This window comes from Gavialis gangeticus, unplaced genomic scaffold, assembly GCF_001723915.1.
Source record: "Gavialis gangeticus isolate Ggan-Ray unplaced genomic scaffold, GavGan_comp1, whole genome shotgun sequence".
Classification (NCBI taxonomy): Eukaryota; Metazoa; Chordata; order Crocodylia; family Gavialidae; genus Gavialis; species Gavialis gangeticus.
The window spans coordinates 44,740,183-44,753,784 of NW_017728995.1; the positions used below are offsets into that span (position 1 = coordinate 44,740,183).

A 13,602-nucleotide genomic window follows, 5' to 3' on the forward strand; every position below is an offset into this window, starting at 1 on the left:
GATGACACCAAACTTTGGGGCAAAGCATCCATGCCAGAAGACAGGCAGGTGATCCAGGCTGACCTGGACAGGCTCAGCAAATGGGTGGACAAGAACCTGATGGTGTTTAACACTGAAAAATGCAAGGTTCTCCACCTTGGGAAGAAAAACCTGCAGCATCCTTATAGGCTCGTCAGTGCTACACTGGCTAGCACTACGGAAGAAAAAGACTCGGGGGGTCATCATTGACCACAAGATGTACATGAGCCTGCAATGCGATGCTGTGGCTACTAAAGTGACCAAAACGCTGGCTTGCATCCATAGATGCTTCTCAAGCAAATCCCAGGATGTCATTCTCCCCTTGTACTCAGCCTGGGACCACAGGTGTACTTCTTACATGTCAGATCTGTTCTGTAGACTGCCTGTTGGAAAGCTATGATCTAATATAGTCATAAACAGTTCTGGGAGCAAGAACCAGAACTCACTTTTTCCTGTCCCAGTTCAGTGCTTTATTTAGCAGGCTACAAAATCAGACTTTCTCTTTCTTGCTTCCCTTGACTCTCTTGCTTTCTTGGGTGTCCAAATTTTCTTGAGAAGTGGCAGAGAATGCTCCTCTCCCATACTACTCTACATCCTGGTGGTTAGAAAATTCTCCTGGAAAGTTGGAGATACTGATTTGAATCTTCTCTGGCTGAGGAAGGCCTAGAACTCAGTTTTTCAACCTGGTACAGTGCTCTAACCAGGCTATAGTATGAAAGGTGCTTGGCATCCCTGTCATTGGTCTGTTTGAACAAAGTTGACCATGGCTGCTGTGCTTTGTTTTGAATGGTGTTTTGCTTTTGATGATGGTTCAGAGCACTTCTACTCATTTGGGCCTGTCAGGGGACTTTGGTAGGATCAGGTTGCCTAGCTGCTCAGACTAGGGTCCTTCTGCCTCCTTCTGGGTACCTTGCTGTCAATTTACATTTAACATGACCAAAATTTAATTTCTTCATTTTTTTCCCCCCAAAAGAACGTCCACTTCCTCCTTCTTGGGCATTTTTGTTTCAGAGAGACCCTCATCTATGTTGTTCAAATCCATAACCTGGGTCTGACCATGTCCTCTTTCTTACTCTGTAAATCGAAGCAAGGCACAAATCCTTCTGCTTCTTCTTTCATAACATTTCCCAGTTATGTCCTTTTTTTTTCTTTCAGATGGCTGAAGCCCTTGTATTCCATCTTGGAACTTCTTCCTTTCTGACCTACTTAATACCATGCTACTTTACATTGCACATGTTAAGATGGGTGTGGGCAAAATACAGCCCTCTGTGGGTTTTTTCAGGCCACTGTAAGTCCCTCAGTCTTGCCTAGTCCAGGTGTGAGGGGTAGGCAACACCAACCTGCCTGCCCTGCACCCATTGCTGGGTGGGTGAGGTCTCCAGGAAGATGGGAAGGGGTAGGGAGTGGCATCTGGGAATGGGACAAGCAGGCAGGGCCCGGGGTCAGGGCCTGAGACCCAAGGCTCAAGGCCTGAGGCAAAGCTACAATCCGCTTCCCAGGGTGAAGACTGTAGCTCTGCCTCGGCCCTGTGCTGTCTCTGCCCTGTGATCCCAGCCCCCACCTGCCCAGCCCACTCCTGGAAGCCACTTCCCAACTGCCCATGCCCCTATCTCATTTGCATGGCTGAGTGCACCCTGCACACGTAGGTCCTGGCCAGTCTTCTGGGAGATGCTGCCCACCCACTCTGTTTGGTGCCCCCAGCAGTGGGTGCAGGGTGGACGGGCCCAGGCCAGATAGTGTCCATTGTCCACTCCCCACCAGCTCCATGCCAGGCCGGGTCAACACCACCTCCTCCCCTTGGCCTGCAACATTTTATCCAAATTTCTAAAATGGTCCTCCAGCCAAAATAATTGCCCACTCCTGTGTTAAAACAATCTTCCTTGGCTGCACTGTCACTGTTTCACCTCTCATTTCTGACAGACTCCACTGGTTGTCCCAACTTCATCCTGCCTATCCTTCTGTGACATCCCAGTCCTTAGTGACTCCTGTTGTAATAGCAATATTTAATTATAATAACACACCCAAGAACCCAGAAGTACTTTTAGTTGTTTATCATGGAGTTATGCTGATTACCATTTAATTTTGATAGGATTTAGAGATAGGAATGATTAACAATTTTTTTAGTGAAATATACCCTGTCATCTGAAAAAGAGTTAATGAATTCAGTTAGTAGAATATATTTATCTCAATATGCTAAACAAGACACAATTTTAGTAACCTGGTATCTAGCATTAGATAAGTTTCAAAAACATTATCCAGAACTTCTTTATTATGTATAGGTAAGCGGGGAAATGGGAGACCTGGAGGAAGAGCAAGTGGGAGGAGGCAACAGGAGATGTGTTCTCATACTTCCTGAGAAATCAGGGCAGTTGACTGGGCTGCATCAGTAGGTGTGTTGCCACTGCCAGTAGGTCAAGGTATGTGATTATTCCCCTTTATTTAGCACTGGTGAGGCCACATCTGGAGTAGTGTGTTCAGTTTTGAGCCCCAACTACTGAAAGGATGTGGACAAATTGGACAGGGTCCAGTGGAGGGCAACAAAAGTGGTGAGGGGGCTGGGGGCAATGTTCCCTCTAAGGAGTAGTGGTCTGTGAGCGAGCTGCTTCGGTCTGTGAGTGCACCACTTTGGTGCAGTGTGGGACACTTACTGAAGATAAGCTCCTCACTCCTCACCTGGGGCAGGCAGCAAGGCCTGGGGGCGTGGGGGCTAGGGCTAGTGGCCTGGGGGCCATGGGGATGGGGGTCTGACACAAGATCTGCCAGCTCTGGGATACTGCTCCGCTCCCCTGCTTCACCTCAGATAGCGAGGAGGCACATGGCATCAGGGTCGGGGAGTGGAATACTTCCCTGGAGCCAGTGGAGCCTGCGGAGCAGTTCCTTGGAGCCAGCGGAGCTTCCCTTGGGGCAGGCAGTGGCTTTTCCCTGAGGTGAGGCAAGGCAGGGATGGAGACTGGGGCTAGGGGCTGGTGCAGGCTTCACTGGCTCTGGGGAACTGCTCCGTGGGCTCCACCAGCTCTGGGGAAGTGCTCCACTCCCCAGCCCTGATGCTATATGCCTCCTTGCTTCCGGAGGCGAAGTGGGGGGAACGGAGCAGTTCCCTGGAGCTGGTGGAGCCTGCGTCAGGCTTCTGCCCCCGCCTCTGCTTACACCTCGCCTCAGGGAGGAGCTTACCTTCTGTAAGTGTCCCACACCACAGCCCAGCTCCTCTCCCGGCAGGTGCACAGCCTAAAAAAGTTGGTGCGTGGCCAGCCTTTTACTTGTGCACAGCCGTGCACATGTGCACCATAGAGGGAACCTTGGCTGGGGGACATGACATTAGGAGAGGCTGAGGGAACTGGACTGACTTAGTTTAGAGAAGAGGAGACTGAGAGGGGATCTATAGCAGTCTTCAACTACCTGAAGTGGGGTTCAAAAGAGGATGGAGCTTGACTGTTCTCAGTGGTCACAGATGACAGAACAAGGAGCAATGGTTTCAAGTTACAGCATGGGAAGTTTAGGTTAAATATTAGGAAGAATTTTCCTGAGAGGGTAGTAAAACACTGGGACGGGTTACTTAGAGAGGTGATGGAAGCTCCGTCCTTGGAGGCTTTCAAGACTTGGCTTAGACAAAGCCTTGGCTGGGATGGTCTAGTTGGGGATGGTCCTTCTTTGAGCAGGGGGTTGGACTAGATGACTTTTTGGGGTCCCTTCCAACCCTAATATTCTATGATTCTCTGATATGATCCTAGATAGTACACAATTATATGTATGTTATTCAGTTTTGCAGTACAGAGCATATTGCTGATCAGATGATTTTTACCTTTGATAAGTGGTTCCATATTCGTTGAAGAGGATTTTATTGTATCGTTCCACACAATGTTGTGCAAAGAACCAGTAAAGAACAAATACTGTAAGGCAAAGTTTAAGATCCAGCAGATGGTATTTGAAGTGTCATAGTAACATTTGTTCAAACAGGAAGGCAGCTCCAGATGTGATATTTGTTTGTACCCAGTTCTATTTGCTTGAATAAAACAAAAAAGGTTGGTAAGAGGTAATGTCATGTGTTCCATACCAAAATGTTTGGGGTTTTTTTAGTGGAGGACTTAAAGTGGGTGGTATTTGGTCAGAAACTCTGGGCTGAATTTATGCCAGCATAAGTCATAAATAGCTCTGCTGATTTAATTGGAGTTACGCTAGTGTAAGCATATTGGTAGGGGCACTGAACTTCATAGAGATTTTTTTCTGGAACAAGATGGGTAGATCTAGGGTTTTCACCACTTCTGAGCATTACAGTTGCCATCACATTGGAGAAAATATATTTTAGCTTCTTATGTTTCTTCTGCATTGTCAGTTGCATACGGTGGTGGGTTCATTCTCCCAAACTGCAGGATAGTGGTACAGTGTGCAGATCAACACTTTTTGCATTTCAGTGGACTTTGCTAATAGAGGAAGTACTGTGTGCATAGCAGTTAGTTTGATTTAAGTGTTGTGTGCTACCTTTTTTCTATGGAAGGAACTATAGATTCCATGTGTACTTGGTTACTGCTACTTTATGGCTTTAAATTGGAAAAACGTTTCTAATCTTGGGTGTCTCATGGGGTTGAGGTACACTGATGCTGACTTTCTGCAAGACAGCACTACCATGGTAAACCCACTTTTGACTCTATCTAATCTAAAACTCTTCTTTATCACAAATTCATTTCATATCAGTCTGCATCTGGAACTATTTGCCGATGCGCACTTGCAGTTTATGCTACCACCAGATTTGGTTAAGAGACATCTTTAGGAGCCCTAACTCATCATTTAAATTCTCCTGTTTTATCTGTGGCAGACTAGGGTCTTGTGGTTGTGTCAAGATTGACTGTAGTTTTGCTAATAGGTTAGGCAATGGATTTGTATAGAATGGTTTGGAGAGGGATGATCCTACCTCAGGCAGGGGGTTGGACAAGATAACCTCTGGAGGTCCCTTCCAAGCCTACTTTTCTATGATTTGGCTAAATTTTAATTCTGTTTTATAGTTTTCTTACCTGGATTTTTATGATGTGGTGACTAATAAAAATCACCTCTCTCTCGCTTAAACACAGAGATACTAAGTGTTACATAATGTGAATATTGAAGAATATTATGTACACACTGAAAAAGAGAAAGTGCAGAAGCACTAAATAGTATTACTATAAATGCTTGAAACATATATTCATTTTTGTACTTAGGACTATTTTCTTTAGGCAAAATCATAAAATAAAAACATAGAATCTTTATTTTTGAGTTTTAACTATAGCATAAACTATGAGCTAGAGTTAATATTTAATAAATACATACTCCTTAGATTGATAGCAGTAGAACTATACTTTTGTGCCTGCTGTCTTTGCATATTCAGAGGATTCATAGTGCTAGATAAGATGAAAACATGTTACAAAGTTGTGGTCACTGTGCAAAATTAATCTACATCTAAAAAAAGTTACTTATGTGATGTAGGGGTGGCAAATTTTGCTGTCACTCAGGTGATTACTGTACAAGACTAAAACTTGGTCTCCCTGGGGTAATAATTATCATGGAGGCCTCTGAGGAAAATTGTATGTATTGTACCATCTTTGGCATCCTGCTTAGCTACATGGAAGAAGACATGTTCAACCTTCTTTGTTTAGAAGAGTGATCTCTTCTGAGGGTAGTGAATTGAATGGAAGAAGGGGAACTTCAGGGGTTTCAGGAATGACTTGAATAACCAAAGCCATGATTTTGTATTAAAATAACCTTTTAGGAGTATTATTGGCTTACAAGCATGTAACTAGAATGCTAATTACAACACTAATCCTCCTTGCAGCTTTCTTTGACAATCAGACTGTGGTGAATGCTTAAACAATTTCAGACTTGCTGATAAGTCCTGTGTGTTATATTGCTTAGAGTCTTTACATTTTTGCAAGCATGGTCTAAATCAATAGCACCATTTACATGGGTACAGTGTGTTTTGTGCACAATTGTAAAAGTTTCCTTTCTAGGTGACTTGATGACAGTATAAGAACTACAAAATTAAACTTAGTGGGTATGGCACAGAAAAAAAATGTGAATAGCATAGTATGTACTGATCCATAATGTGGTAAATTGTTAAAAGTCATGCTTTTAAAGGATGAAGAGAACTTAAAGATCTTACTTAAGGGATCTTACAGATTGTGAACTAAGAAGACAGGAAAGTTATTGCTTCAAGGTCGTTGCTGAGTTTTTGTTTAAGGTACCTTGGTCAGCATTTACCAAGTTTTCACTGAAGATGCCTGTTTGGAATAGAAACTAAAGCACAGGTTTAGCAAGGACTTGACCATGCACATAACTTTAACAAAGTGAGTAATTTAACTGACTACCAGTTGGCTACCAAGAGGTTGAAAGTTTGAGGCCACAGCAGAAGCGCTTATGGGACGGCCCTGTCAGATTTCAATGAATCTGTGAATTCTGCTAAATACCTTGTCACAAGCAGTGCTAAATTGACTTAAAAAAAGTCAACTTAACTAAATTAACTAAAGTTAAGCCACATTGGAGTGTACATATGTACAGCTCCTTGATGTGGTGGCAGCCATCTTGTGAGCTAAGACAACTTAACTAATGCAACTCAAGATAATATACCTCTGAGGTTTAAGTTGACTCTGTTCCGCATATGTGTGTACACTGTGACAGTGAAGTCAGCTTAACTGTCAGAAAGTTAGTATGCGTGTACACACCCAAGAACACATAAAGGAAGGAAAGACCACATATGTTTCAGTAGGACTGCTTGCATTTTCAAAATTAACCATCTGTTTAAGTACTTTGCTTAGTCAGAATCTCACTATGTAGTATGGGCTGGCAGATCCTTACTTTTCTGTGGCAGCTATGATATGGCTGTACTAATAGTGCAGATTTCTCTGTACATCAACAATGTCCCTCAGTCTCAAGTAAAAGAACCTCCTTTATTTCTGAGGTGCAGTGCTGAATCCATGCTTATTCTGTTCTGGCCCCCTCTGGCTACTAGTCAGCAGTTTACTGCCAGTTGCAGTTGTGGGTTTTTAAGCATTTGTCCACTGCCAACTGGACTGAAGCCACTCCAAAACTCACTAAAATACTGAATAGCTTTCATGTGCTAGACAGTATTCTCTATCCTTTTTAATGTCTTTGTTGATGGCTGTTGAAACAGAAGAGAAACAGATCATTGTCACAGCTTTTTCCCATTTTTGGTTACACCATGTTCTCTCTACCTCACAAGTTGATAGGAATACTCAGTAGGCAATATGAGCGGTCTGGGGTCAGATCCAGTGAACTTAAAAAGTTATCAGTGAACTTAAAAGTCTTTCCACTAACTCCAGCAGGCAGTGGATCAAGAGAGTTGGAAATATTCTCTTTAAGAGTGCTGTTATAATGAAATATGTTTAATTAAAGGAAGTGATGGGTATAAGAAGGAATCACTCTTTATTTCAGTTGTTTCTCTCCATATCTTTATTTTTTTCTCTTCCTCAGCCTGCTAAACTCTGAAAACAGCAGTTTTGGCTCAGAGGGATGAAGCAGTTATGCACTAGGTTAGAATATCAGTTTTAATACAAAAGTCTCCCAGACATGAATCAGTGTGCCAGTAATTTAGTACTACTCCAGGTTAAAAATAAGTTTTATTTTACATTCCCTGTTACCTTTGTCCACCCACGTACACATGTAAATGAGCAGAGAGCCTTTCTGCCAGATTTACCTTCTGCTTGACAGGACAGTTGTGTTGTTCGTGAGGTGGTGTCATAGGAGGGGGTATTATTAAGACCTGTGAGGAAAATGCTGGCAAAAGAAGGAATGTTTTAAAAAATCCTCTTGCAGAGCTTTGTGATCTTCCCATGTTCCAAGTCTCTCTTACTCTCTCTTTTTTTTTTTTATGTTTTCTGAAGAAAGAAGAAAACAAGTTTAGCAAATCTGTAGCCTATATTTAACTTCAATTTAAGTGATACAGAGGTGCAATTTAGAAGATTAGCAATTACTTAACTGGACTAGCAAGCACTGTGCCGTAACTGATGTTTAGCAAACTGAGATCTCTAACTTTGAGAGTATTTTGCATACACTTCATTGATTTCATAGACGTTTGGGCTGAAAGGAACCCTGGAGGATCATTGAGTCCAGCCCCCGGCCCCAGGGGCAGGAAGTCAGCAGGGATCATAGATTCCCAGCAAGATAAGCATCCAAATGTGTTTTGAAGGCGTTCAAAGTGGGTGCTTGAACCACTTCAGGTGGCAGTCTGTTCCAAACCTTGGGGGCTCGGACAGTGAAGAAGTTCGTTCTTATGTCCAGCCTGAACCGGTCACAGTGGAGTTTGTGACTGTTCAGTCTTGTCATCCCTTTGGGGGGCTCTGGTGAACAGTCTTTCCTGCAGATCCTGGTGAGCACCCCTGATAAACTTATAGGTGGCCACCAGATCACCCCTGAGCCTGCACTTTTCCAGGCTGAAGAGCCCCATGGCTCTCAGCCTCTCATCACAAGGTCTATTTTCCTGACCTCTGATCATGTGCGTAGCTCTCCTCTACACCCTCTCAAGCTTCTCCACATCCTTTTTGAATTGCGGAGCCCAAAACTGGATGCAGTACTCCAGCTGTGGCCTCACCAAGGCCGAGTACAGCGGGAGAATGACGTCCCGGGATCTGCCTGAGAAGCATCTATGGATGCAAGCCAGTTTTGCTCACTTTACTAGCCACAGCATCGCACTGAAGGCTCATGTTCATCTTGTGGTCAACCGTGACCCCCGACTCCCTTTCATCTGTAGGCAGCGAGTAATGAAAGGCAATAAGTAAGCACACTATTTCTAAGTCTTTGCAAAAATCCACTGAGGAAACCCTAGATAATTCAAAAGAAAAGATTCTGTAATCAAAATGGGGAAAAAAGAATGTTCCTTGTGAACTTAGAAATAACTATCCACAAACATCTCCATAATGTGACATGTCAAAGTATATTCTTTAATGTTAATCACATTAAAAAGCTCTTTTGCTGAGATAACATGCTACTGTGTTTGGGGAGTGATGAGATGATGTGTAATGTGAATCAGAGGCAGATTAAAAATAATAGGAGTAGATTTCTTCACTGGAGTAGAAATTTAAATGCTTGCATAAACAACACGGAAAGATTCAGAGAAGCTGTGAAGTGTTATGACAGGCCATAACTTCATGGGTGGGATAGGAAGGCAAGTATTATTTTCACAGACTATCTGTGCTTATGAGAGTGTTTAACATGTTGTGGGTTTAGTATTCTCTATCATAACTATCTTTGGCTCTACACATGTATGATGTAGGGATTAAAGTGTTCCTGGGTGCATCTACCTATACTATCATCATGCAGTGATAAACTCTGGTGAATATCACACTGGAGTTTATTGCTCCATGGCGTGCGATTTGACATGTTGAGCCAGGTCAGAGCAACCCTGTCTGGCAAGGGACACCAGAGGTCAGCCTGCCATCTTAGGGCTGCTCTGACTTGGCTCAACATGCTGTGGAGGGACTGGCTGGGGCACGAGGGTGCTCCAGTGCAGGGCTAGCTGGAAGGCAGCCCCTGCACTGAAGCACCTTCATGCCCTATCCAGCTAGGTCAGTGTCTACACGTGCACTGCTGCGCATGACAAAACTCCACAACAGGGTAGTACTTGTATTTACTGCTGTGGAGTTAATTAGTTTCCTGCAGGCTAATAGGGCCACACATGTAGACAAGAGATGTTTAATGCAGAGCTAATTAGTCTACTATGCAGTAAATGTTTCATGTAGATGTGCTCTCCAAGTAGTGTATTGTTTTAAGTCCTTTCAGTTAGCTTTTTTGCAATATGTTTTAGTAAATTATACACAGTTTTGTTGCTGAGGTCTTCTCATGTATTTTGAATGAAAACCCAAATCTATAAAAATCCATATAAAAATTTCATGTTGAGCAAATGTACATGATATTTTGGGTAAGTCTAAATGAATCAAATATTTATATGGCTCTCAGTCTGATAACTCAGGAATGAAAATACATGGATTATGTTGCTAGTTCTGATGCAGCCTTCCTGTGTGACCAGGAAAGTCACTCATGCTAGAAAAAGAGAGGTTAAAGGAAGCTACCTAAAAGTAATGACTGCACAATACATTGAGATCTGCTGACAGAATTAAAGTACAGTTTTGCTGTTATCAATAAATATTTACAAAATTAGAGATGAAGATTTCCTTTCAGAAAGTTAACAATAATAAAATTAGAAGGTTAAGGGTGTGTGAAATTAATGGGGCTGAATTTGGAGATTTTAATGAAGCCATTCTTATTTAGAAATACATATTATATGTTGTTTCCACAGAGCATTATATTTATTCAATTCATAATTTTGGTTTTTTTTCCCCAAATGAAGTAGTGATGGCCCACCAATATAAGGTTCAGAGTTCATAATCAATTCATAGAAGCATCCAGATAGTCAAGTGTTTGTCATGTTTTTGATTCTGGACAATTAGTTTGGAAGTTTCTTCAGAAGAGTTTTTTACTTAATTTTAAAACTATTTAAATTATTTGTTTTAAAACGGGTGCCCTTAATAATTTACGATTTATTGCATTTAACATGGTCACTTTTAGAAGTTTATTTTCCATAATTTCTTACCTTAATCTTAGGCAATAGTGTTAGGGAAAAAACAATGAAGTGGGAAGTTTCTATGCTACCTCCTCTACTGTTATATCCCCATAATTAAATTTACATGAGAGAACAGAACATGAAAGGGAAACAAGCCCAGAGTGGGGGAATATAATAAGAGAAAGGGAAAATTAAAGTTTCTTTGAAAGGCTCATTGTTGATTGAGAAAATGTCTAGTTGTTATATCACAGTGATAAGAGATTTTGCCTTTTCCCTTTTCTATCCCAGTATTTTTTTTCCTTTCCACTTTATCATAGGTAGGATTTATTTTGGTGGGGTTTACTTTTCGTGTATGAATAATCTGTGGAAATATGTAATGTATAACTGGGATCTTAACCAATCTCAGTGGGATCCACAGTTACCTGGCATTGGTGAAAACTGAGAGCCTTTTGCAATATTTAAAATATCTACTACTTCACCATCAGGTTTCCAAGGTCCTGAATAGATAAAGTCACTCAAATGGAAGATGTATCTCTGTTTTTCTGTCAGCAATCAACTTAATTGAATTTTGTTTAATTATTTAGCACTTTCAGACCATGTTGAAGACTAAATTGAATGTCCTAACTCTTCGAAAAGAGCCGCTTCCTACAGTGATCTTCCATGAACCAGAGGCCATTGAGCTGTGCACCACAACTCCATTAATGAAGACCCGGACTCATACTGGATGCAAGGTACTTCAAAAATAAAAAAGCCCAGGTATAAGACAGTTGTTGGTGTTCTACACATGTAAGAGGAAATTTAAAAATAAAATGTTATCTTGGAAACCCCACTATGTAGCACTAATACTGTGGTATTTGTATATATAAAATCTTTTATTTGTCTTTTTCTTTGTGTGAGTTCTGTTCCTCAATAAATAGGTTCTCACAGGTGGAGAAATGAAACTCTAAATGAGTTTTATAGTTTTGGTTATAAAAATTGCTTGAATCCTGACTTTCAAAGATTCCTTATTATATTCAGTATTATAACATTTATATCAGGGTATCATTTGTTCTGGGTTAATTTAAATATGATTATTTTGCATAAATGCTAACACTGAAATGAGAGATGAGGGTCCCAATCCTGCATACGTATTCAGTGATTTTTATTAACATGACTATAATCCCATCCCATACCTATTCAATGATTCTTACTAACGTGAATATAATCCCATTGAAATAGGTTTACAGGATAAAGTCTTAGGTCAGATGTAAAAAATAAGTTAGAGTTTGAATCAGTAAAGCAACAAAATTAATTTATCCAGCTACATCAGGGTGTGTAGCAGTGTGGGGTCCCTTCTGGTAGCCCACCAGAAAACCAGTGGGTTGGATGTAACAGGTCTGTGGTCCAGATCTGGCCCATGGGCTGCATGGTTGAGCCCTCTGTTTTGGCAGAACCAAATGGTCAGTTACATTTACTGGTAGCTGAGTCAGATGATCAGCAGTAATGTGCACTGATGCAACAGTTTACTTGTCTTGGTTCTCACTTGCTATGCAATGACCTTTTCTGATGGACATGCTTACAACAGTAGTAGGTGCACTGCTACATAAAATCAGCTCCACTGGCATGCTGATGTCACCAACACTTCAGTGACAAAATTCTGTGGCAAAAATGTTGCTTTCATGTAACTCTTTGCTATAATCGAAGCTGGGAAGAGATTTTCTTTAGTATAAAGTGCTTCAAGTGAGCTGAACACAGTATATTAACTTGCAGGTTTTACTGTTCTTTCCTGATGATGTCTCTTATGCTCTATGTCAATGCATAATTAAATTTTAGGGGACATCACCACTCAAAATTATCACCCATACAGAGTCTGGTTTCCCTATCAAGTGTGAGACAGTTCAGCAATGCTTTCTGAAAGCAAATTTACCTCTGCTTGGGAATGTGATTGTGGAGTTTCAGTGATTTAGTTTTTGACTTATCCTGTGTTTCTGCAGTGTCTCTAGCACCTGAAGATGTGTTGCAGAACAATTTTTGAATCTATAAACAAACAGAATCCCAGTTCTATATTTACTGTATTTGAATCCAAGATGAGGCTTTCCCCTCCCACCCCAGTAATTCAACATGGAGAAAAAGGAAACTTGTCTTGGTTTGGAGTGAGTCTGGGGAAGGTGGGTGCTCTGGCTCTGGCTCTGGCTCTGGCCCTAGCCCTGCCTGGGAGAAGACTGTGGTGTGGGCTGGGGGAATGCAAGGGAGATTTTGCAATGCAGGGTGGGGAGCATAGGGGAGACCACATGGTGTGGCACATGGGGAGTTCAGAGAAGATGGCACAGTGGCAGGGGAGCTGCTGAAACTGTGGCTCCGGTCCTGGGCTGGGGCTACCCTTACATATGCTGCCTGGCCAGTGCCAGAGGCACTGCGTGTTCCAAGCCCTGGGTCAGAGTTGCCAAACAGTAGAGGGGAGGGGGAATATAGCTAAGGTGGGGCAGGCACCAGGTTGGGGGCAAGTGGCAGGAGGGAGCAGGCACTGGGCAGGCAATTAACTAGGGGGCAGGCTGCATGGGGAGCAAGTAGTCAGGGTGGCAGGTATCAGGGGCATTTATACACATGCTGCAGGAGGGGGCGGTGCTTTAATTAGAGCAGCTCTGAGAGTTCTCAGAGCTGCTCTAATTAAGGCGCCAGAACATCTCGTGTATCAGCATCCCCCTGCTTCAAAATGGCAGTGGGCATTGAACAAGCTTTAGATAAAGCATGCCCACCACCATTTTGAAGTGTGGGGATGCTGATACATGAGATCCAGGAGGCTGCTGCAGCACTGTAATTACCACACTCCAGGAGGCTTGATTTATTGAGTCTGCTTTGTTACACTGGAATTATATCATGTTGGAGTGGCCTCCCTGATAGGGTATAGGCACTCTTGGGGACAAGTGATGGGCAGGCAGACACCAGGGGAAAGCAAGTGGCAGAGGGGGCAGGTGGCAGGAAGGCAGGCACTGGGGGAGGCAACTGGTGTGGCAGGGCATGGGACAACCCCCCCCCCCCCCCGGGTCCCCGCGGTTGCCCCCTTT

General features: G+C 42.6%; 1 protein-coding gene across 3 annotated transcripts in view; it reads left to right on the plus strand.

Annotated features, from left to right (window-relative positions):
- Nucleotides 1-13,602, plus strand: part of PID1 (phosphotyrosine interaction domain containing 1) — a 268,473-nt gene that overhangs the window by 101,195 nt on the left and 153,676 nt on the right. For 2 of the 3 annotated variants that reach the window (XM_019503600.1, XM_019503601.1), the window contains exon 2: nucleotides 11,143-11,289. The exons of the other annotated variant lie outside the window; for it this stretch is intronic. In XM_019503600.1, coding sequence (XP_019359145.1) covers nucleotides 11,143-11,289 — 147 coding nt within the window. The remainder of the gene's footprint in view (nucleotides 1-11,142; nucleotides 11,290-13,602) is intronic. 3 annotated transcript variants of the gene reach the window in all.